We start from the raw sequence: 25,183 nt of genomic DNA on the forward strand, positions 1-25,183 counted from the left end.
TGGGAGAGGGGTGGGCACACAGCCGTATTGGAAGGGAGCACACAGCCCTGGAAGAGGGGGGCACATGGCACAGGGGGAGCGGGCACACGGCACCTGGGAAGCAGGCACAGCACAGTGGAAACAGGCACATAGCACAGTGGGACTGCGCACAGGGGGAGCGGGCACACAGCACAGTGGAAGCACGTACAGGGTAGCAGGCACACAACACAGTGGGAGTGTGCACAGGGGGAGCAGGCACACAGCACAGTAGGAGCTCGCACAGTGGGAGTAGTCACACAGCACAGTGGGAGCGGGCACAGGGGAAGCAGGCACACAGCGCTGGAAGCTGTGAAACTGCTGCTGGTCTTCTTCTGAGCGCTAACCCCACCCACAAAGTAAGTCCTGAGTAAACAGGCACTGACCAACCTTCAGTAGTGAATGCTGAATGAGTGTCCTTGCAGCGCACATGGGGATTTAAAGGCCCGGCAGCCGGTAAGATGCGGCGTCCAGCAGATTCCCGGGGGTCGCCAAAAAGAGAATTTTGTTACTTACCGTAAATTCTTTTTCTTATAGTTCCGTATTGGGAGACCCATACCATGGGTGTTTAGCTTCTGCCTCCGGAGGACACACAAAGTACTACACTTAAAAGTGTAGCTCCTCCCTCTGAGCTTATACACCCCATGGTAGCCAGTCCTAGCCAGTTTAGTGCAAAAGCTGAAGGAGAATAGCCACCCACAAGTAGAACCGAGTAAGAACCGGAACAACCGGAGACTCTGTCCACGACAACAGCCGGAATTTACGGTAAGTAACAAAATTCTCTTTTTCTTTATCGTGCCTTTGGGAGACCCATACCACGGGACGTTCCAAAGCTGTCCCTGGGTGGGAATAAACAGAAAAACTAAGAAGTAGGCGGAGCCTAACTTCACAAGTGGGCGACAGCCGCCTGAAGGATGCGTCTGCCCAAGCTCGCATCTGCCGAAGCATGAGCATGCACTTGGTAGTGCTTCGAAAAGGTATGCAGGCTAGTCCAAGTGGCAGCCTGACAGACTTGTTGAGCCGTAGCCTGGTGCCTAAAAGCCCAAAAGGCACCGACAGCTCTGGTCGAGTGTGCTTTGATCCCCGGCGGGGGAGGCACCTGAGTACTCTGGTAGGCGTCCGAAATGGTCGATCTAATCCAACGGGCCAAGGTCGGCTAAGAAGCAGAGAGACCCTTGCGCCGCCCTGTGGTTAGCACAAAAAGAGAGGTGCACCGCCTAAGCGCAGCGGTGCGAGACAGAAAGATCCGGAGAGCACGCACCAGATCTAGAGTATGTAACGCTTTCTCAAAGCGATGAACAGGGGCCGGACAGAAGGAAGGCAAGGAAATATCCTGGTTAAGGTGGAAGGGAGAGACCACCTTAGGAAGAAAGTCCGGGGTCGGACGGAGAACTACCTTGTCTTGGTGAAAAACCAAAAAAGGTGACTCCGAGGAGAGCGCAGCCAAATCAGAGACTCTCCTGAGAGAAGTTATGGCAACTAGAAAGGCCACCTCTTGAGAAAGACGATACAAAGAAACCTCCCTAAGGGGCTCGAAAGGGGGTTTCTGCAATACCGTGAGGACCAAGTTAAGGTCCCAGGGATCCAAGGGCCGCCGATAAGGCGGAATGATGTGAGACGCACCTTGCATGAAGGTGCGGACCTGAGCCAGCCGAGCGAGACATCGCTGGAACAACACTGATAGAGCTGAGACTTGTCCCTTGAGACAGTTGAGGGACAGTCCTAGCTGCAGACCGGACTGTAAAAAAGACAGAAGGGTCGGCAACGAGAATGGCCAAGGAGAATGGCCGGAAGAGCGACACCAGGACAGGAAAATTTTCCAAGTCCTGTGATAGATCTTGACGGAGGAAGACTTACGGGCCCGAGTCATACTGGAGATGACTTCAGGAGGAATACCAGAAGCCGTCAAAATCCAGGACTCAAGAGCCACGCCGTCAATTTGAGTGCCGCAGAATTCGGGCGGAAAAACGGACCTTGCGAGAGCAGGTCTGGGCGGTTCGGAAGATGCCACGGCATCTCCATGGACAGTTGGAGCAGGTCCGGATACCAAGCTCGCCTGGGCCAGTCCGGTGCAATGAGGATGACTCGACGGCCGTCCATTCTGATCTTGCGCAGGACTCTGGGCAAGAGAGCTAGAGGGGGAAACACGTAGGACAGACGAAACTGGGACCAGTCTTGAACCAGAGCGTCCGCGGCGAAGGCCTGAGGATCGTGGGAGCGAGCCACGTAAACCGGAACCTTGTTGTTGTGACGGGATGCCATTAGGTCCACGTCCGGAGTGCCCTACTTGCGGCAGATTGACTGAAACACTGCTGGGTGCAGGGACCACTCGCCACCATCCACGGATTGACGGCTGAGATAATCTGCCTCCCAGTTTTCTACGCCAGGGATGTGGACTGCGGATATGGTGGACTTGGAGTCCTCCGCCCATTGAAGAATGCGTTGGACCTCCAACATTGCCAGGCGGCTGCGTGTCCCGCCTTGGTGATTGATGTAGGCAACCGATGTCACGTTATCTGACTGGACTCGAATGTGCCTGCCCGCCAACAGGTGGTGAAAGGCTAGGAGAGCTAGAAGCACAGCTCTGGTTTCCAGCACATTGATTGAAAGGGCTGACTCGGACGGAGTCCAAGTGCCCTGTGCTCTGTGGTGGAGATGTACCGCTCCCCAGCCGGAAAGGCTGGCATCCGTGGTGAGAATCACCCAGGATGGAGTCAGGAAGGAGCGCCCTTGGGACAGGGAGAGGGGTCGAAGCCACCACTGAAGAGAGCTCCTGGTCCGTGGCGACAGAGCCACTAACCTCTGTAAGGAGGAAGGCCGCTTGTCCAAACAGCGGAGAATGTCCAGCTGCAGAGGACGCAGATGGAACTGGGCAAAGGGAACCGCCTCCATGGAGGCCACCATTTGACCCAGCATCAGGCGCCTGAGGGAATAACGGCGGGGCCTCAGGAGAGAGCGCACCGCTAGCCGGAGAGACTGCTGTTTGATTAAGGGCAACTTCACAAGTGCCGGCAAAGTCTCGAACTGCATCCCTAGGTACGTGAGACTCTGGGTCGGAGTCAGAGTGGATTTGGGAAGATTGACAATCCACCCGAATTGGGCTAGCGTGGCGAGAGTGAGCGAAACACTCCGCTGACAGTCTGCGCTGGATGTACCCTTGACCAGAAGGTCGTCCAGATAAGGAAGCACTGCTAACCCCTGGAGGTGCAGGACCGCAATCACTGCCGCCATGACCTTGGTGAATACCCGAGGGGCCGTGGCTAACCCGAAGGGGAGAGCCACGAATTGGAAATGATCCTCTCCTATCGCAAAACGTAACCAACGCTGATGTGACACTGCGATTGGCACATGTAGATAGGCATCTCTGATGTCGATGGACGCCAGGAACTCCCCTTGGGTCATAGAGGCAATGACTGATCGCAGAGACTGCATGCAAAAATGCCGCACCCGGACATGCTTGTTGAGAAGCTTGAGATCCAGGATGGGCCGGAAGGTACCGTCCTTTTTTGGAACTAGGGAGAGATTTGAGTAAAAACCTCTGAACCGTTCTTGAGCGGGAACTGGGACAATCACTCCGTTTGCCTGCAAGGACGCCACGGCCTGCGAGAAGGCGGCGGCCTTGGAGCAGGGGGGAGTTGAGAGAAAAAATCTGTTTGGAGGGCTGGAAGAGAATTCTATCCTGTAGCCGTGAGATATGATGTCTCTCACCCACTGATCGGAGACTTGCTTTAACCAAGCGTCGCCAAAGTGGGAGAGCCTGCCACCGACTAAGGACGTGGCTGGAGCGGGCCGAGAGTCATGAGGAAGCTGCCTTAGTGGCAGAACCTCCTGCGGTTTTCTGCGGACGCGCTTTTGGGCGCCAGTTGGATTTCTGATCCTTGGCTGAGTTAGCGGACGAGGCAGAAGGCTTAGAGGATGACCAGTTGGAGGAACGAAAGGAACGAAACCTCGATTGATTCCTACCCTGGGCGGGTTTCCTGGTCTTGGTTTGTGGCATGGAAGTACTCTTCCCGCCAGTAGCTTCTTTAATGATTTCATCCAGCTGTTCACCAAACAGCCGTGAACCAGCAAAAGGGAGCCCAGCAAGAAACTTCTTGGAAGAAGCATCTGCCTTCCACTCTCGAAGCCACAAAATCCGGCGGATAACAAGAGAATTAGCTGAAGCCACCGCAGTGCGGTGAGCAGCCTCTAGCATGGCAGACATGGCATAAGATGAAAAGGCTGAAGCCTGAGCAGTTAAGGTAACCATCTCAGGCATAGATTCCTTGGTGAGGGAATGCATCTCCTCTAGAGAAGCAGAGATGGCTTGGAGAGCCCACACTGCTGCAAAAGACGGGGAAAACGCGGCCCCCGCAGCTTCATACACAGATTTGGCCAGAAGGTCAATCTGATGGACAGTGGAATCCTTAAGTGAGGTGCCGTCAGCCACCGACACAACGGTCCGGGCTGATAGCCTAGACACCGGAGGGTCTATCTTTGGGGAGTGAGACCACTCCTTGACCACCTCAGGTGGAAATGGAAACCGGTCATCAGAACCACGCTTTGGAAAGCGTTTGTCAGGGCAGGCCCTGGGTTTGGTCACAGCGGTCTGAAAACTGGAGTGGTTAAAGAACACACTCTTCACTCTCTTAGGCGAGGTAAACTGATGTTTTTCTGTCAAAGAGAGTTGCTCCTCTGACACTGGCGGATTGAGATCCAGCACAGAATTAATAGAAGCAATCAAATCACTAAGATCTGAGTCACCCTCAGAGAAATCGATGGGATACATAGCCTCCGAGCCCCCAGTGAGGGCATCCTCCTCATCTTGAGAGTCAGCTCTTGAGACAGAGCCGTGGGATGGGGAGGGGGAGGAAACCCTGCGCCTTCTCTTAGAAGGACGGGGTCTGGGATCAGATGATGAATCCTCCGTGAGCTCTGATGGACGGAGGTCAGAGGATAGGAGTCCTCTGTCAAGAGTATTAGAGGCACCCTGTGAGGGGGGCTGATGCATATTCATCAAAGTCCTGGATAAAAGTCCCATGGACTCAGCAAATGACTGGGATATGGACCTAGAAAAGGACTCTACCCAGGCCGGGGGTTCAATCACAGGTGCAGCAGCAGCCTGAGAGACCAGTGGGCCTTGCTCCTTGTGTGAGACATGCTGCTGGTATACAGAGGTTCACAACCGGAGACCGGCTGTGGCTTACCAGACCGCTGAGCGCGGTGTTGTGTGCCCTCCAGATCCCAAAGCCCGGTCCCCCAGTCGCAGCACCTCAGCAGAGATGCAGAATGCAGGATGTCCCAGAGCAGAGTGAACTCTGCCTGAGAAATGACTAGGGGGCGTTCCTATAAAAGAGCGGGAACTGGAGGGCTATAGAGACCTGCAGGGAAGGAGGGACGCCCCAGCAGTGGGGAGTGTCCCTCCTCTGTGTAGAACGGCCGCCGGGAGGAGCCGAACCTGTCCCTCTGCATGAAGCCGGGGCCTAAATTTAAGCGGCGAGGCCGACAAGCAGGCACCATCGGCGCGGTTCTCAGGCAAAAGCTAGAGAATCCGCCGGAAAAGTTAAAACAATCACATACAGCATACTCTCCCCTAACAATAAAGAATCGGGACCCCCAACATAAACGTCTCAGGTACTTAGCTGCTGAAACGCAGGGCCATGTCCCTGGGGATGAGTGCTCCGGTCCAACAGAATCCTCAAGGGGCTGTGGATGGAGACCGGACTCCTGCCAGGCATGGAGACCGTGCTGGCTCCCACTTCAAGCCAGAGCCCAGAAGGGATGGTGAAGGAGCGCGGCATGTAAGGCTGCAGCCTTGTAAATCAACCTTAACAACACCGCCGACACAGTGGGGTGAGAAAGGACATGCCGGGAGTCCAGACATGGACCCGCTTTTCTTCAAACTCTTTCCAAGAGTCAAACAAATCAGATGAGAATGCATGTGTGGATGTATGCCTCCTGACACAAAGCAATAAACTGGCTAGGACTGGCTACCAGGGGGTGTATAAGCTCAGAGGGAGGAGCTACACTTTTAAGTGTAGTACTTTGTGTGTCCTCCGGAGCAGAAGCTAAACACCCATGGTATGGGTCTCCCAAAGGAACGATAAAGAAAAAGATCATCGCAGGCCGCAGGTTCTCCACCCCTGACTTACATCCTCCTTTTATTAACCAGTTTCCTCCCTGCAGGGTCTAATTTTTAGTTGTTTTCAAGTTAGAAGTTGGAGACTAGCTTATATGTCTGCCATAAACAATGCACCAAGACAAGGAATTTCTGCTCTCCAGTCTCTATAAAAGCTGAGGGAAAAAAGCACAATAGGGTCTTACCCAACAAACATATGAGGGTGATGAGGGATTGTGCTCACCTTTTAAGGCTGTATGACTCAGCCAGAATTAAGGCATGTAACCAGCGGCTGCAGATTCCACGTGCTAAAAAGCCGAAGTAAATCAGGAACAAAGTTGAAGTGGAACTATCACTGCGCTACCTAAGATATGACATAAATCCAAAGGAGCTGAATTAAGGTGGTTTAGGAAATCCACTGATACAACCATCCTGTCTCTATGTAACATGTTCAGAAATAGTAACATGGAGAACATTACTTAGTAATAATGAGCATTGTAGCTGTGGATCCACATTTGGCATGAGATAAACACTGTCACATGGTGTCTGGCTCAAAACCCGACGAATGTCAGGGCTAGATCGGATGTTGTTCACACAGTAGTCGGACACTCCTCATGATGGTGCTTTTGAGTTGTACAGACAGGCTCAGGTGTCGACCTGCTGTGCTCTTGTTAGTAATAGGGCTTGCAGGAGTTAACTTTTGTTAGCCTGTGGATTGCTGCTTGAGTCACATGTTGTAGGAGACCTATCACAGTCATCTCTGCCTTTTTTAAGGTGGTGAAGCCTGTTGTCCCATGCTGATGATAGCTTTATGCGATCCCAGTCCTTGTGCTTTATTATCCAGTTGGTGGTGAATTTGTTTGGTTTGTGTGGCAATACTCTTGTCTGATAATTTTATACTGATCACATAATGCCTATACCGCTATGAAAGAATGCTGTGAGTTTGAGATTTCCCTCCGTTTATTTGTGTGGTATTAACCACTCCTGTCCCGGACCTCTCCTGGATGGGTGGAGAGGGGCCAGTAGGCAAGCGTTGTTCAGGAGCTAGGGCAAGGAAGGTGGCCCAACCATTGTCACCTTCAGACTTACCTTTGGGATCAGGGTCAGCTAGGGTTCTCCTAGCCTGAGGGCCACTTAGGCTCCCCTGTCATTAGTGATCCTATCTGTAGAGTCTGTGTCTGTCACTCTTTGACTCTGATTCTCATTCTACTGCCTCCTCCTCCTCTCCATAAATTACAATAAGCAGTTGTAATCTGATCAGGCAGTGCATCCTCTTCTGAACAGGATGGATTTTAGCTGTTTTTCACAGTGAATGTTGAATTTGTCTTATTAAATATCCCTCAAAAACTATATACAGTACAGACCAAAAGTTTGGACACACCTCCTCATTCAAAGAGTTTTGTTTATTTTCATGACTCTAAAAATTGTAGATTCACATTGAAGGCATCAAAACTATGAATTAAAACATGTGGAATGAAATACTTAAAGTGTGAAACAACTGAAAATATGTCTTATATTATAGGTTCTTCAAAGTAGCCACCTTTTGCTTTGGTTACTGCTTTGCACACTCTTGGCATTCTCTTGATGAGCTTCAAGAGGTAGGCACCGGAAATGGTTTTCCAACAGTCTTGTAGGAGTTCCCAGAGATGCTTAGCATTTGTTGGCCCTTTTGCCTTCACTCTGCGGTCCAGCTCACCCCAAACCATCTCGATTGGGTTCAAGTCTGGTGACTGTGGAGACCAGGTCATCTGGCGTAGCACCCCATCACTCTCCTTCTTAGTCAAATAGCCCTTACACAGCCTGGAGGTGTGTTTGGGGTCATTGTCCTGTTGAAAACTAAATTATGATCCAACTAAACGCAAACCGGATGGAATAGCACGCCGCTGCATGATGCTGTGGTAGGCATGCTGGTTCTATATGCCTTCAATTTTGAATAAATCCCCAACAGTGTCAGCAGCAAAGCACCCCCACACCATCACACCTCCTTATCCATGCTTCACGGTGGGAACCAGGCATGTAGAGTCCATCCGTTCACCTTTTCTACAAAGATTGTAAGATCTCAAATTTGGACTTATCTGACCAAAGCACAGATTTCCACTGGTCTAATGTCCATTCCTTCTGTTCTTTAGCCCAAACAAGTCTCTTCTGCTTGTTGTTTGTCAGTGGTTTCCTAGCAGCTATTTTACCATGAAGGCCTGCTGCACAAAGTCTCCTCTTAATAGTTGTTCTAGAGATGAGAAGGTGTGTCCAAACTTTTGGCTTGTACTGTGTATATATATATATATATACATATACACACACATATTGTTTAACCTACAGTAAAAGTTGTGACTATTATGCCATTACATTTTTAAATGCAAGGAATGTTAATAATATACACTATACTTTAGAGATGAAAAATTGCCCCTTAAACATGTGCACTGGCAGTCTCTATATAGCTTTAAAGTGTTTTACTAACTACAGTACAGATGCTTTCAACTATATAATCCATTAAAGGGAATGTCATAAAAAATTTATTTTCTCCAACCATTGAAAAAAAGTTCCACACTGACCCTGAGAATGAAAGGCAAACAGAGCTGGTGTAGAAAACAGATATGTGCACAACATTAAATCACCTGTTTTCTGATGATATGTCCCAAGCTACACAGCAAAGCTGACAAGTGAGCTACAGACGATAGAAAGTGCCAGTGTAATGTGTCTGCCCAAGTGACCAGTGTGAAACATTGTGGACAAACAATAGGGACTTATACAAATATAAAGGGAATTACACTGTTGGTAAAGTGTTCACCTTCTGAGGTTGTGACACCCACAACCAGTAGTAAAGGTAAAAAACAGCTGCTGCAAGATCCACGAGCACCAGGAGACAATTGTGGATTATAGCTGCGCTGATGTAGATAAAAGAAGGTCCAAATCACTGGATTGTAGATGAGCGTGCTTTATTCAACGCATTTCGAAGTGATAACCCCACTTCTTCGGTACATTTCCTGATGAAGAAGTGGGGTTATAATCCACGGGTTTTCCTGGCTCCTGCAAGTGACGAGTGTAACAATTGCTATAGTCATTATTTTTTCTATTTAAAAAAAAACAAACAAAAATAAAACAGAACAAACAATGGATGGCAGATTTAAATAATTTGTTATTGTCTGATGATAAATTTGATTTACTGATCTGTAAATCAGGGAAAAAGTCACCCAGGCCCACGGTATATCTCTCATGCTAGGCCCTTTCCATTGTTAGCATTCATAAGGATTTTGACATGTTGTACAACTTGTCCTGTACTGACTTGTGGTTGCTGACTTCACTTCTTTTCAATTTTACAGGCACAGTTTTGTCACATTGGTGCATCCCTTCATGCAAGGACTCCTTACATCTACCGAGTTCCTGATGAGGCAAGACTTTTTGTTGTAATCTTAAATCTACTTTTTGGGATATTTCCACAGATATTAGCTCATCGTTGTGTAAATCACCCAGAATTTTTTGTGAGGATGAAACCAGGGGCCAAAAGTAATTAAGGGATAACAAACAGGTTATCATGGAAAATTCCAGACTGTATGATATGTTTGACATTTGTGTACTATCTAGAATTCTGTTTTTTACTGTAAAAGGTTCCTGCAGAATTTTTTGAAGCCAATACCCAATCTAATGTGAGTGGTTTGGTTGACACGAAGTTAACATTGCCTTAAAGCAAGATAAACAGAAAATAGGGCATTACAAACATTGCCTACTTTTTGATGAATATATTGGATATGTGACGTCTTGTGAGAGCTAATTTGTACACTTTCAAAGCTCCATTAAAAAAAAGGCACAGCAACAAGGGCATAATTGTGACCAGTACTGTGCCCTAGTCCTACTCACATCAGTGGGGTCCCTGGCTTTAGATTTCCCACTAAGTAAATGTTTAGGGCATTTTAAGGTCCAGTAGATCTTAAAGTACAATACATTTATATATATATATATATATATATATATATATATATATATATATATATACATACAACCCATATAAATATTTGCACATATACAGTAATGTGCATATGGTTTAGGCAGGTGTGGAAAAAATTCTGCAAAGAATGTTTTCAAAAGTACAAATGTAAACAGTTTGTTTTTTTATCAATTAACAAAATGCAATGTGAATGAATAAAAGAAAAGAGAATTCAAAATCAAGGCAATATTTGCTGTGACCACGCTTTACCTTCAAAACAGGGTCAATTTTTCTAGGTACACAGGTTTTGAAGAAACTCAGCAGAGAGGTTGTTCCAAACATTTTGGAGAACTAACCACAGATCTTCTCTGGATTTGGGCTTGTGCAAATGTTTCATAGTTTCATAGTTTTTAAGGTTGAAGGGAGACTCTAAGTCCATCTAGTTCAACCCGTAGCCTAACATGTTGATCCAGAGGAAGGCAAAAAAACCCCAATGTGTCAAATAAGCTCCAATGGGGAAAAAAATTCCTTCCTGACTCCACATACGGCAATCAGACTAGTTCCCTGGATCAACACCCTGTCATAAAATCCAATATACATAACTGGTAATATTATATTTTTCAATTAATGCGATCAGGCTCTGCTTAAATTTTACTTGTGAATCCCTCAATACAACATCATACGGCAGAGAGCTCCATAGTCTCACTGCTCGTACAGTAAAGAGTCCTCATCTGTGATTATGATTAAACATTCTTTCCTCAAGACGTAGCGGATGCCCCCGTGTTCCAGTCGCAGGCCTAGGTGTAAAGAGATCTTTGGAAAGGTCTCTGTACTGTCCCCTCATATATTTATACATTGTGATTAGATCCCCCTAAGCCTTTGTTTTTCCTAACTAACTAACCCCAAGTTTAATAACCTGTCTTGGTATTGCAGCCCACCCATTCCTCTAATAATCTTGGTCGCTCTTCTATCTACCTGTAAGATTATGCTATTTATAACCTTCTATACTTTTGCTAACAAGAAATGCATCCATTCCTCTCTTAAATTCATTCAGTGAGTTGGCCATCACCACTTCCTCAGGATGAGAGTTCCAGAGCCTCACTGCTCTTACCATGAAGAACCCTCTTCTATGCTGATGTAGGAATTTTCTTTCCTCCAATCGAAAAGAATGCCCCCTTGTTCTTGTCATAGTCCTTGGTACAAACAGATCATGGGAGAAATCTCTATATGGCCCTCTGATATATTTGTACATATTTATTAGGTCTCCCCTAAGTCTTCTCTTTTCTAGAGTAAATAGACCTAATTTTGATAACCTTTCCGTGTATTGTAATGCACCCATTCCATTTATTATTTTAGTAGCCCGCCTCTGAACCCTTTCAAGTTCAGTAATGTCTTTCTTCAGCACCGGCGCCCAAAATTGCACACAATACTCCAAGTGTGGTCTGACTAGTGATTTGTACAGAGGGAGAATGATGTTTTCATCTCGTGCCCCCAGACCTCTTCTAATGCATCCCATCACCCTATTTGCTTTGGTGGCTGCTGCCTGACACTGGGCACTCCAATTTAGATTCTTATTCACTAAGATGCCTAAGTCTTTTTCCATGTCTGATTTCCCCAGCAGTTTCCCATTTAGTAAGTAATCGTAGCATCTGTTTCTCCTTCCCATGTGCATAACCTTACACTTATCTGTGTTAAACCTCATTTGCCATTTTTCAGCCCAATTCTCCAATTTACTCAAGTCCATCTGTAGTTGCAAACTGTCCTCCTTTGTGTTAACTACCTTACATAGTTTTGTATCATCTGCAAATACTGATATTTTACTCTGTAAACCATCCACCAGATCATTAATAAATATATTAAATAGTAGGGGGCCCAATACAGACCCCTGTGGCACCCCACTAGTAACCCTGGCCCAATCTGAGTATGCACCATTAATAACCACTCTTTGTTTTCTACCACTAAGCCAGCTACCTACCCATCTACACACATTTTCCCCGAGCCCAAGCTTTCTCATTTTACTTAGCAGTCTTTTATGTGGGACAGTGTCAAATGCTTTACCGAAGTCGAGATAAATGACATCCAATGATTCTCCTCGGTCCATGTGAGAGCTTACATCCTCATAGAAGCTGATCAGGTTAGTTTGACAGGAGCGATCCTTCATAAATCCATGTTGATATGGAGTTAAACAGTTATTAACATTGAGACATTACATAATAGTATCCCTTAAAAACCCTTCAAACATTTTACCCACAACAGATGTTAAGCTTACCGGCCTATAGTTTCCAGGTTCCCTTTTGCACCCTTTTTTGAATATTGGTACCACATTTGCTAGCCGCCAATCCAGTGGAACAGACCCAGTTTCTATAGAGTCTTTAAATAAAAGGAATAGAGGCCTGTCTATCACATTACTTAACTCCCTTAATACCCGAGGGTGAATGCCATCAGGGCCTGGTGATTTGTCAATTTTAATGTTACTAAGTCGGTTCTGCACTTCTTCCTGGGTTAGGCAGGTCATACTTAACGGGGCATTTACATGATCACTCTGCATTTCCCCTGGCATATGCTTTTCCTGTGTGAACACAGTTGAGAATAAAGTATTTAAAACATTTGCTTTTCCCACATCGCTTTCTATGATTTTACCCTCATTATTCTTTAAAGGGCCAACACCATCAATTTTAATCTTTTTTCTGTTTATATAATTAAAGAATAGTTTGGGATTTGTTTTGCTTTCCTTAGCAATGAGTCTCTCAGTTTCTACTTTTGCTAAATATATTTGTTTTTTACACATTTTATTTTTTTCTCTATATATTTTTAATGCTTCCTCGCTGCCTTCTTGTTTTAGCTTTTTAAATGCCTTTTTCTTATTATTCATTGCCCCTTTTACATCCTTATTAAGCCACATTGGTTTTCTCCTGTTCCTAGCCCTTTTATTTCTGTATGGTATGGCTAGCTCGTAGTGGGTGTTTAATACCGATTTAAAAATTTCCCACTTATTTTCTGTGCTCCCATTTTTGAGGACATTGTCCCAATCAATTTGGCGAAGGTCTTCTCTAAGTTGATCAAACTTTGCTTTCCTGAAATTCAGCGTTTTTGTAACCCCCCTCCAAGGCACCTTACTGAAGGACAAGTGGAATTGTATTACATTGTGGTCACTATTCCCTAGGTGCCCATCCACTCGTACGTCTGTTATTCTATCTGGCCTGTTGCTTAAAATTAAGTCCAGAAGGGCTGCCCCTCTAGTTGGGCCCGGCACAAGTTGGGACAGATAATTATCCTTAGTTACTGACAGAAACCGGTTTCCTTTCTGAGATACACAGGTTTCAGTTTCCCAGTCTATATCGGGGTAATTGAAGTCCCCCATAATAATCACCTCATTGTGATTTGCTGCTTTGTCTATTTGTTTCAATAATACATTTTCAGTGGTTTCTGTTATATTTGGTGGCTTATAACAAACCCCTATGAGGATTTTATTAGTTTTCCCTCCTTGTATCTCCACCCATAGAGACTCCACCTCTTCATTTCCCTCTTGAATATCTTCTCTTAGTCTGGGCTTTAAACTGGACTTTATATATAGACAGACTCCACCCCCTTTCCTTTTTTTACGATCCCTCCTAAACAATTCATATCCTTGCAGGTTAGCCGCCCAGTCATAACTATCATCTAACCATGTCTCAGTTATTCCTACTATGTCGTATTTCTCCTCATACATTACCAGCTCCAGTTCCTCCATCTTATTGGTCAGGCTTCTTGCATTGGTCAGCATGCAGGAAAGAAGTTTTGCTCCCCTTTTCTCAGCTTCCTTCTTAGTACCCTGTCTTGGGTCCTCTTTACGGCATCTAGTATCCTTGATTAGTTTGTCCTTCTGCTGCATGTTCTTGTCTGCTGTTTTTTCTCCCATCCCCTCTTCTTCTAGTTTAAAGCCCTCCTGATGAGTGTGGCAAGCCTTCTGGCGAACGTGTGTTTCCCAGGTTTTGTGAGGTGTATCCCGTCTCTTGCGAGAAGTCCATCGTAGAGGTAATTCACTCCATGGTCTAAGAATCCAAATCCTTGCTGCCTGCACCACCGTCGTAGCCAGTTGTTCAAATCTAGTATCCTATTCCATCTTCTGACACCATGGCCATCGACTGGGAGGATTGATGAGAAAACAACCTGTACGTTCCGTTCCTTTATTTTCTTCCCCAGAATTTCAAAGTCTTCACAAATAGTTGGCAGATCATTTCTTGCCGTGTCGTTTGTTCCTACATGTATCAATAGGAACGGGTATTCGTCCTTGGATCCGAGGATAGTTGGTATCCTGTTGGCCACATCCTTGATTTTTGCTCCAGGGAGGCAGCATACTTCTCGTGCGGTTATGTCCGGCCTGCAGATAGTTGCCTCCGTGCCTCTTAGTAGTGAGTCGCCCATAACTACCACTCTTCTTTTCTTTCTGGACGCACTGCTTGTTGCTCCTGAGTGCTTTTGAGTGTCTTTTGTTTCTGCTTTTGTTGACAAAGTAACTTCTTTTGATGATACTGTGTCTTCTCCTGTAGAGACGGTATCATCCTGAGCTGTGCCATTTTCGTTCTCCAGCATGAGGGCTTCATATTGGTTGCTAAGCTGTGTGGGTGGTGCCGACCACTTGATCCGCTGGCTTCTTTTGGTCACATGTGTCCACTTTTCAGCCTCTGTATGTGTTCTGAAGCTTTTCTCACTTTCCATATCCTGAATTGTTGCTACCTCTTCATATAATCCCACACAGACTTGATGTCTTGACATCAACGTTCTCTGTGGGTCATATCATTACTTCCAGGACTCTGTTATCCTTTACGCCAAAAGTACTTTTTAATGATATTGGTTACATCTTTAGGGTTGCTGCATTGGTGCAGAATAAATTTGGTCTCAATCAGACGCCTCCCTAATGGTATTTTTCAAACTTTGAGACATCAGTCCAGAGCACCTGCTGCTTCCTGCTAGTCAGTTCCTATTATTTCACACAAAGGTAAGTTGCTTAGCCTTGTTTACATGTATATTTTTTAATTTTGGCTATTATTATTATTATTATTTGGCTACTATTCTTCAGTGAAGACCATTTCTGGAAAGACTTCTCTGATCATTATATAGGTGGAGCTGTTTTGCTATCTGTTCTGAGGTGATGGAACTGCTGGACATCTTCTGATTTTGTAGAGGAGTAAACATAATGTGTCTTTCATCTGCTGCCCTAAGTTTCCTTGGTCAACCAATAAGTCTACAGTTCTCAAAGTTGGAAATTTCGTGGTGGGTTGTCAAATAAGCCTGAACGTTACATCATGAAAGCCCCGTCTGCGTTGAAATTGTAGCCTGTGAAAGACCTTGCCAATGTAGTATATCTACCTTGTGTGTAGTTGCTGTAATCAGTCTTGCCATGATATATGACATGTGACATGAAGGAAAAACCAAGTCCTGGAAGTGATAATATGGCCTTCACAGAAAACCCTGCTCTCAACATTATTGAGTATGTCTGGGATTACATGAAGATACAGAAGGATTTGCACAAGCCTGCATCCCTAGATCTATGATTGGTTCAACAATGTTTGCAAGAACCACCGGGCTGAGTTGCTTTAAAAACTAAGTGTACCTAGAAGAATTGATGCATTGATATTATTTTGAAGGCAAACAGTGGTCACACCAAATATTAATTTGATTAAATAATAAATAAACAATCAATTCTATTAATGAAAGCATTCTTATTCTGCAGAAATTTTTCCACACCTGCCTAAAACCTTTGCACAGTACTGTATAACAATATATACAATGCTCAGCACAAATTAATACACCCACTTGGAAAAGTAACATTTTAATCAAGATTTCATTGAATACAAAAACAATTTCCGAAAATTTGGCAAGACTGAGTTCAATAGAACTCTTTTTTAATCTATAACATGAAAGTAAGTTTAAAGGGGTTTTCCACTACTAATGTGACCCCCTTTCTTTTTTCCTAACTATTCCTAAACACTTTCCTAATATACATCTGTTGCCAAACCTGCTCTTGTAAGCTGATCTCTCTGTGGGGCGTATATTCCTATGTTGATGTTTTAGCTTTGATCTTTTAGGTCTGGAGACCGGAATCGGACAAACTGAGCAGGACATGTCACTAGTGGGGGCGAAGCTGCCTTTCTGTGAGGAACAGCAATTTGGGTATGCATACCCAGATCACACTTCACTCTCCTCTCAGCCAGCTTTACAGTGCGGTTCTTGATGTGACAAGCCCTGCAATGTGCAGATTGGATGATGTGATATACTATCTCATGAAGGGCGCATTGCAGCGCTTGTTAAATCAAAGCACCGCACTGTAGATCAGTCAAAAATACTCACTACACCCATAGAAGAATGCACAAAGGGGTGCAAATTGTAATAATGGGTCACTTGAGGGGGGGTTCCACTGTTTAGGCACACCAGGGGCTTTGCAAATGGAGTTCGCAAACTATTCTAGAAAATTTGCGCCACAAAAATCAAACAGCACTCCTTTCCTCCTGAGCCATGCCATGTGGCCAAACAGCACTGTACAGCCTTATATAGAGTATTCCACGTTCTGCAGCAATTGTATAACAGATTATGGGGCATTTTTTCTTGTGAAGATGAAAATCTGGGGCTAAATTTGTATTTTAGTGATAAAAATTCAATTAGTAACTCTTCACCACAGAACGTTATATAATTCTTTGACACACCTGTGGTGTCAATACCCTTACTGCACCCCTAGATGTATTTACTGAGGGGTGCAGTTTGTAAAATGGGCTCACGTATAGAAGGTTCTGATGTTCTGGCATCTCAGGGCCTCTACCAATGTGACATGACCATTCCAGCAAAATCTGCATTTCAATATGGTGCTCCTTCCATTCAGTGCTTTGCATTGTGCCTGAAAATAGTTCCTAACCTCATATAGGATATTGGCAAACTCGGGAGAAATTGCATAACAAATTATGTAGTCCATTTCTTACTAATAGCCTTTTTGAAAATTAAAAACTTGGAGGCTAAAACAACATTTTAGTGGCAATTTTTTTTTAAATTTTCATTTCCGCAGCGCAATCTTACACAAATCAGTGAATTATCTGTGTGTTAAAAATGCTCACCCCTAGATAAATTCCTCAAGAGGTGTACTTTGTAAAATGGAGTCACATATGGGTGGTTTCTGCTGTTTTGGCATGATAAGGGCTCTTCATGTGACATGGCTCCTGCAGTAGTCTAGTCCTGGCAAATCTGTGCTCGGATAGCGCTCCTTTCCCTTCCGAGCCCTGCTGTGTATCCAGTTTTCCCACTACATATGAGGTATTGGTGTATGCAGGAGAAATTGCACAACAAATTGTAAGGTCCACTTTCTCCTGTTACCCTTCTGAAAATGGACAATATGGTGCTAAAGCAACATTTCTTTTGGGAAAAATTAGATTTTTTTAATTTTCACAGCTCAACATTATAAATTTCTGTTAAGCACCTATGGGTCAAAGGTGATCACCACACCTCTAGATAATTACTGGAGTTTCCAAAAGGGGGTCACTTGTGTGGGTTTCCACTGTTAGGCACATCTGAGGGACATTGCGCCCGCCATCTATTCCAGACAATTTAGCGTTTCAAAAGTTAATTGATGTTTCTTCTCTTTCAAGCCCTATTGTGTACCAAATAGTAGTTTTCCACCATATATGGGGTACTGGTGTACTCAGGAGAAGTTACACAACAAATTGTAAGGTGTATTTTCTCCTCTTTAATTCCTGTAAAACACCTAAAGGGTTACTAAACTTATTGAATCTTTTTTTAAGCACTTTGTGGGGTGCAGTTTTTAGAATGGCGTCACTTTTCGGTATTTTCTGTCACATAGATCCCTCAAAGTCACTTCAAATGTGAGGTGGTCCCTAAAAAAGTCAGTTTTGTAAATTTTGTTGAAAAAAATCAGAAACTGCTGATGACATTTTAAACCTTCAACTTACCTAACAAAAAAATATGTATTAAAAGTGGTGCTGATGTAAAGTAGACGTGGTAAATGTTATTAGTTATTACATGTGACATATGGTTTAAGGGCATACAATTTTACAGTTTGAAAAAATTGCCAAATTTTCACCAAATTTCAGATATTTTCTCAAATAAATGCAAAAAATATTGTCCTACCACTATCATAAAGTATAATGTGTCTCAGAATCACCAGGATCCATTGAAGTGTTCCAGAGTTAAATGACACAGGTCAGAATTAAAAATAATTGGCCTGGTCAAGAAGGTAAAAATAGGCTCAGTAGTGAAGGGTGTTATGTTACGGTTTTAAAAAATATTCTGTGAAACTCCATTTTGTCAAAATTTAAAAAAAAAAAAAAAATTATGTTCATTGTCATATTGATTAAAATCTTACTTTTCTAAGGGGTGCACATATTTATGCTGAGCACTGCATATTATATATACACACTGTTGTAAAATACCAGAGACGTGATGTATATTTAATATTATGCCAGTAGTGACAAGTAACTGGTTCCATTATCAGACAACAGGAGAGCTATGACAAGTTAGTAACTTTTTGCGTATTTATTACTGAACCATAATGGATCTTCTTCTATTGTTAACACTTCCATCAACGTAATATGCTTCATATACAATTATTATCTGTAATTATAATCAACGCCAATGTTTACATAAGTTTTTCTTTTAATAACTGTTACATATATTGTAAATTAACTTGTGTGACCTGTTTCCACCTTTACAATCTATAACCATAATTTCCAACAAACATCAGGAGTGTTCATTTTGGAAAAACAGCAATACAACGTTATACGAGATGTGTTTCAACTACAAACACTGGAAATGCCAAAGATGCGTTAGAGAAGAACAAATGTAAAGAATAAGCTTTCACAAAAAAATTGCAATAAAATAAATAAAAATCTATTATCACAATAGCAACATTATTGTTCACAAATACATTCTGGAATGGCTAATTATTAGAATTGTAAATACAACTGTTAGATTGGTAGAAAATAACTTCTCTACTGTAACACCTACATTGCCTGGTAAGTATAAAATGTTATGACACATACTTCCCATCAAGAAGGGTTATTCCTTCTGGTATGCCTTATAACAGCATTTCCCAAACATCTTGTAGAATTCTTAAGGTGGCCATGCAATTTTAGTAGCCATCAGCCGATCACTCGTTTGATCGTCAGCTATTCCCTTTCCTCTATACACATGCACACATATGTTCTAAAAAGGAACATGGGAATAGGCCACTGCCAGACACCTAAGAGTACATTCATGAGAACATATTTTTTTCCGTGTGGAAAACAGACAGCACACAATCCCAATGTTAGCATATGTGCTAGTTTGCATTGGCTATTTTTCACATGGACCTTGGCTGAACAGACAATACATATCAGATGGTTGGTAGGTCCTGCCAACTTATATGTACGGCCACTTTTAGCTTATGTGAGGATTGTGGCAGAGGAAAAGTAGTAACAGAAAGAACAGCTTTTTGAGTTAATGAAATACCATGAGGCAAAATTAGTGTCTGTCAGAGATTCCAATAGGAAACATGGAATATGATCTAACGAAGCATAAGCTTTTATTAGGCTCATTATTAATCTTTTGGAATGGTTGTCTATTGATAAACCCTCAGTCTATGGCTCTCCTTAAATCAAGCTGAGGACGGGTAGTCCTGCCAATGGGGACCCCTTTTCATTAGCCTTTGTCAGAGTTGCAGGGAATAATGAAAACAATACACTGTAAGATACTCACTAAATTCTACGGCCGTCCCTCTCAGTCTACTGGAGCAGTGGTCTCCAATCTGATCCTCAGGTCCAGAGCTGCAGTCACTAACTGCTCTGATTGTTACTGGAAACTGTCAACAGCTACAGTGGGTACGGAAAGTATTCAGACCCCTTTAAATGTATCACTCTTTGTTTCATTGCAGCCATTTGGTAAATTCAAAAAAGTTCTTTTTTTTTCTCATTAATGTACACTCCGCATCACATCTTGTCAGAAAAAAACAGAAATGTAGAAATTTTTACAAATTTAGTAAACAAGAAAAACTGAAATATCACATGGTCATAAGTATTCAGACCCTTTGCTCAGTATTAAGTAGAAGCACCCTTTTGAGCTAGTACAGCCATGAGTCTTCTTGGGAATGATGCAACAAGTTTTTCACACCTGGATTTGGGGATCCTCTGCCATTCTTCCTTGCAGATCCTCTCCAGTTCCGTCAGGTTGGATAGTGAACGTTGGTGGACAGCCATTTTCAGGTCTCTCCAGAGATGCTCAATTGGGTTTAGGCCCAGCCAGTCAAGAATGGTCACAGAGTTGTTCTGAAGCCACTCGTTTATTATTTTAGCTGTGTGCTTAGGATCATTGTCTTATTGGAAGGTGAACTTTTGGCCAAGTGTGAGGTCCAGAGCACTCTGGAAGAGGTTTTCTTCCAGGATATCTCTGTACTTGGCCACATTCATCTTTCCTTCAATTGCAACCAGTCATCCTGTCCCTGCAGCTGAGAAACACCCCCATAGTATGATACTGCCACCACCATGTTTCTCTGTTGGGATTGTATTGGGCAGGTGATGAGCAGTGCCTGGTTTTCTCCACACATAGCACATAGAATTATCACCAAAAAATTCTATCTTCGTCTCATCAGACCAGAGAATGTTATTTCTCACAGTCTGGGAGTGCTTCATGTATTCTTTTGCAAACTCTATGAGGGCTTTCATATCATGCACTGAGGAGAGGCTTCCGTCGGGCCACTCTGCCACAAAGCCCCGACTGGTGAAGGGCTGCAGTGATAGTTGACTTTGTGGAACTTTCTCGCCTCTCTCACCAAGGCTCTTCTCCCATGGTTGCTCAGTTTGGCTGGATGGTCAGGTCTAGGAAGAGTTCTGCTGGTCCCAAACTTCTTCCATTTAAGGATTATGGAGGTTACTGTGGTCTTAGGAATCTTGAGTACTACAGAAATTCTTTTGTAACCTTGGCCAGATCTCTGCCTTGCCACAATTCTGTCTCTGAGCTCCTTGGGCAGTTCCTCTGACCTCATGATTCTCGTTTGGTCTGACATGCACTGTGAGCTGTGAGGTTTTATATAGACAGGTGTGTGCCTTTCCAAATCAAGTCCTACCAGTTTAATTAAACACAGCTGGACTCCAATGAAGGAGTAGAACCATCTCAAGGAGGCGCACAAGGAAATGGACAGCATGTGACTTAAATATGAGTGTCTGAGCAAAGGATCTGAATACTTATGTCCATGTGATATTTCAGTTTTTCTTGTTTAATACATTTGCAAAAATGTCTTCATTGCTGGGTTTTTTTTCTGTCAAGATGGGGTGCAGCGTGTATTAATGAGAAAAAAAATGAACTTTTTTGAATTTACCAAATGGCTGCATTGAAACAAAGAGTGAAAAATTTAAAGGGGTCTGAATACTTTCCGTACCCACTTTATGTTGTCCATCACCCGCAACCAATTGTTCACAATGAAGCAATGTCTTCACCATGTTCACATACATTGTGTTCTGCTGCACACATTTATTAGACCTGTAAAACATCATTTACAGGCATAATGACAAAAAAATATTTTCTGTGTACCAATCTGCAAACACAGGAGCTGTCATTCACACCTATGTATGGCTGATCAGCATAATAAAGAACAGGAACAGCACATGGGCATTTTATTGTGTTGTATCATGGTTCTGATTGAAAGCCGAATAATTAGCAACAAAAACAGGATCAGATCCTGTCGGGAGGATTGAAGGAAAATGTTTCCGCATTAGTTTCAAGGACTGGAACAGGTTGGTCTTTATACACAGGGATTTTACATTTATGAGGCTTCGCTAGCCGTCAGTTTATTACACAAGCATCTAATTGCTTCTGGATTTCATTAACACAATTACATACAAAAGTGAATGTGCTAGATAAATAGTGTAGACTGAATGCTATGCACTAAGAAAACATTCGGTTTAATGAAATTCCCTTTATCATTTTTCTGCCTATTCCTCTTGAATATGTAGGCTTCTTTTACAGTTCATATGAATATTGTTTCGTAAATGACGTATATTTACGAGCTGCCATATAACTTGTACCAAGAACGTACAAACAAGTTTCATAAGGGTCTTTAAATAGCCTATAACTAGTGATGAGCGAGCTCTATCATGCTTGGGTGCTCCGTACTCGTAAAGAGCAGTTGGAAGTTCTGAAGGGCGCGATTGAAGTACCCGAGTATAATGCAAGTCAATGGGGAACTAGAGCATTTTTCAGGGAAATTTTCTGGAAAAAAATGCTACAGTTCCCTCACTGACTTCCTTTATACTCGGGTACTCGAGCCGCGCTTCTCTGAGCTTCCAACTGCTCCTTACGAGTACTGAGCACCCGAGCATGATAGAGCTCGCTCATCACTACATATAACATGTATAGCGGTGAGCGAGAAAGATGCAGTGATCTACCCAGTAAGCCCTGGCAGAGTTAAGAGTACCTAAAGCTGTTATACTTGCCTGCAAAGAATGACAGCTAAAAACTGGAAGCTGTATATAATGTGTTATTCAGTTTTGTTTCTATATGTACTTTAATTAGCATTTTTTTTAATTAGAAATAATTACACAAGTTGAAATTTGTGAAAACTTAAAATTAGCTAGTATAAAGGGCAACATCATGCAACAGAATAATGAAAAATAAAAAGCTGCCCCCTGGAGGAGAAACACTTCTGATGCCAGCAAACACAACAAACAGGAACATGATATTATGCTTACAAACTGACAAATTCTTGGTGGCAACAATTAAATGTGTTGAGCCATTTCAAATCCAAGAATACTAAACTGCGAAATATGGACCTCTTCTCACGGTATGCTGAGCTTAGTTACTTCTGAAAAGAAAAAATATCAACATGTCAATTTCATGTAATTTACAGCAGAAAATCGAATCTATACAGCTACAAAGAAGGTGGGAAATATTACAGTAAGCGCAGAAGAACAACTACAGTGTCTACAACTCTCTGCTGGTATCAATGTACCACAAGGCCCAGTTTGCAGAAGCTGTGGCAAAGCATCAGGCACAACAAATGTATAAAATATTAGAAATCAGTTACGTATCTATTTTACAGACTAAGGACTCATTTACACATACGTGAAAAAATTGTATTGTAGTCAGTGTTTTAGATCAGTGCACAGTCCGTGTCCATTTTATTGTCATCAGTGTTTTTCACAGATGGATCATTAATGAAATAAATTACAAAGCCTCTCCTATAGTTTGCAATGTTAAATAAGTTCAGCACATGGATTGTATACAGATGCCATCTATGTGGTGTGTGTGTGTTTTTCATGGACCCATAGACTTTAATTGGTCCTGGTTGTCTGTCCTACTGGAAAAAAAAAACAGACAGGTAAGCATAACTATAGGTTACGCTGCACTCACACGAACGTATGGCATCAGATGCGTTATGCTAATGACCCCCGGCTCAGGCTCTGCTGCGAGCGTGAGCCGAGTGCCATGTGACTGTGACTCGTTCTTGCAATCGGGTCACAGCTCTGAAGCTGAGGTGGGCGCTGTGGAGGAGAGGGAGGGGTTAATCGCCCCAGCTCCTCCATTGTCAGCCTGTGCGTATATCGCACTGCACTAGGATAACATCCAAGTGCAGACCGATGTTTCTCTCGCACACATTCACTTGAATGGGTGCGGGTACACGGCTCTCGCAGAAAATCGCAGCATGTTCCGACTTTTCTCGCATCCAGAATCTGGATGTGAGAAAAGCTGACCAACTGCTCTCCCTCATTGACTAACATTGGTCAGAGTGCAATGCGACATTTTCTTGCATTGCGCTCATGTAAGCATGCCCTTATAATGAGTACGTGTGGTATTTCTAGAAAAAATAGATACAACATGTATGTGCCACATGGATATGTGAAAGAGGCTTAAATACCAAAATAATACTTCCACAGTCTATGGGAATGTAATATGCACACATATGTATGTGCCAGTGAAATGGTATATTATTTTATTACATCCAATACATAATTATGATAGTGAACATATACCACATATACCATTACCTGCAGTAAAAAGTAATAGGAACAAAAAATAATCAAATCTAAATTATTTCATATTTTTTTACCCATGCATAATGCAGGTTGTATCACAGTTCATGTGGATCTGAATGTGTGCAGCCCCTCAGATCATGTCACAAGGAAAAATGACAACGCTTACCAAATCTTGCCTGAGTGCCACTAGGAATTATAATTTCTCTTTAGCATCTGTGCATTTCTTACGGGACCCAGCTCTTGCGTATACATTCTGCAGAGAAATCACAGAACACCTTGTGTAAAACCTTTTGTCCAAGCAGAAAACGTTTTGTGTACTTCTTATGCTGGATATAGTATGAGGCTGCACAGTATATACAGCCTCACAATTACACAATGCCACGTATACATCACCTATGCAGGGTAGAAAAGTTCTCTCAGCGAGGTTACTTCACGATTTCTACTTACATTTTCATTTTCAGCAATTTTTCATGGATGCAGTTTAGCAGGTGGAACAGATCTCATAAGAGAAGTTCAAAGAACGGTTTTATACATTTGACTTTGATTCATTCCATGAACTTAAAAATAGCGCAAGAAGAAAATGCTTCAGTCATTTGGCTGACTGCAGTTTTACACAATCTCTGAATAATATGGACGCTTAGATTGGCCCAGCTGGCATGTCTGTTTTGATAGGAATAGGGGACCACGCTAGCAAGTCATGTCTTCGGGTAGCAAAGGATGTGACATGTCCAAGTTTAATTCATATGATCCTCCATTTCCCTGAATACAGAGGTCTGTGGGCAGGCCACATACACATTGCAGGAGAAGCCCACTAAAATTGTCAGCATTCGTAATATATACTATATACTGTACTGCATATAAGGATTTCCAGGATGCATTATGATAGCATGTGTTATAGTAAAAGTGTTTTTACCACAGTTGTAGTATAATTGTTATGACATCTCAGTGTCCCATTTATATGGCCAAAAGTTTTACAGGTGGTTCTAATGAAGAGAATTTTGTTTACTTACCGTAAATTCTTTTTCTTATAGTTCCGTATTGGGAGACCCAGACATTGGGTGTTTAGCTTCTGCCTCCGGAGGACACACAAAGTACTACACTAAAAAAGTGTAGCTCCTCCCTCTGAGCATATACACCCCCTGGATAACCAAATCTAGCCAGTTT

The 25,183-nt window shown here is 43.2% G+C and overlaps 2 protein-coding genes across 2 annotated transcripts in view; one reads left to right on the top strand and one right to left on the bottom strand.

Annotated features, from left to right (window-relative positions):
* Window positions 1-10,025, top strand: part of TM6SF1 (transmembrane 6 superfamily member 1) — an 81,499-nt gene extending 71,474 nt beyond the window's left edge. Inside the window, exon 10 of the mRNA XM_075342770.1 lies at window positions 9,433-10,025. Coding sequence (XP_075198885.1) covers window positions 9,433-9,624 — 192 coding nt within the window. The 3' untranslated portion in view covers window positions 9,625-10,025. The remainder of the gene's footprint in view (window positions 1-9,432) is intronic.
* Window positions 10,026-20,119: 10,094 nt separating this feature from the next.
* The window catches only part of HDGFL3 (HDGF like 3), a 99,286-nt gene continuing 94,222 nt past the window's right edge, over window positions 20,120-25,183 (bottom strand). Inside the window, exons 7-8 of the mRNA XM_075345845.1 lie at window positions 24,186-24,272; window positions 20,120-22,848 (exon numbers count right to left, since the gene is read on the bottom strand). Of these exons, the coding sequence (XP_075201960.1) occupies window positions 24,213-24,272 (60 nt within the window). The 3' untranslated portion in view covers window positions 20,120-22,848; window positions 24,186-24,212. The remainder of the gene's footprint in view (window positions 22,849-24,185; window positions 24,273-25,183) is intronic.

Source organism: Anomaloglossus baeobatrachus, chromosome 4 (genome assembly GCF_048569485.1).
Source record: "Anomaloglossus baeobatrachus isolate aAnoBae1 chromosome 4, aAnoBae1.hap1, whole genome shotgun sequence".
Lineage (NCBI taxonomy): Eukaryota > Metazoa > Chordata > Amphibia > Anura > Aromobatidae > Anomaloglossus > Anomaloglossus baeobatrachus.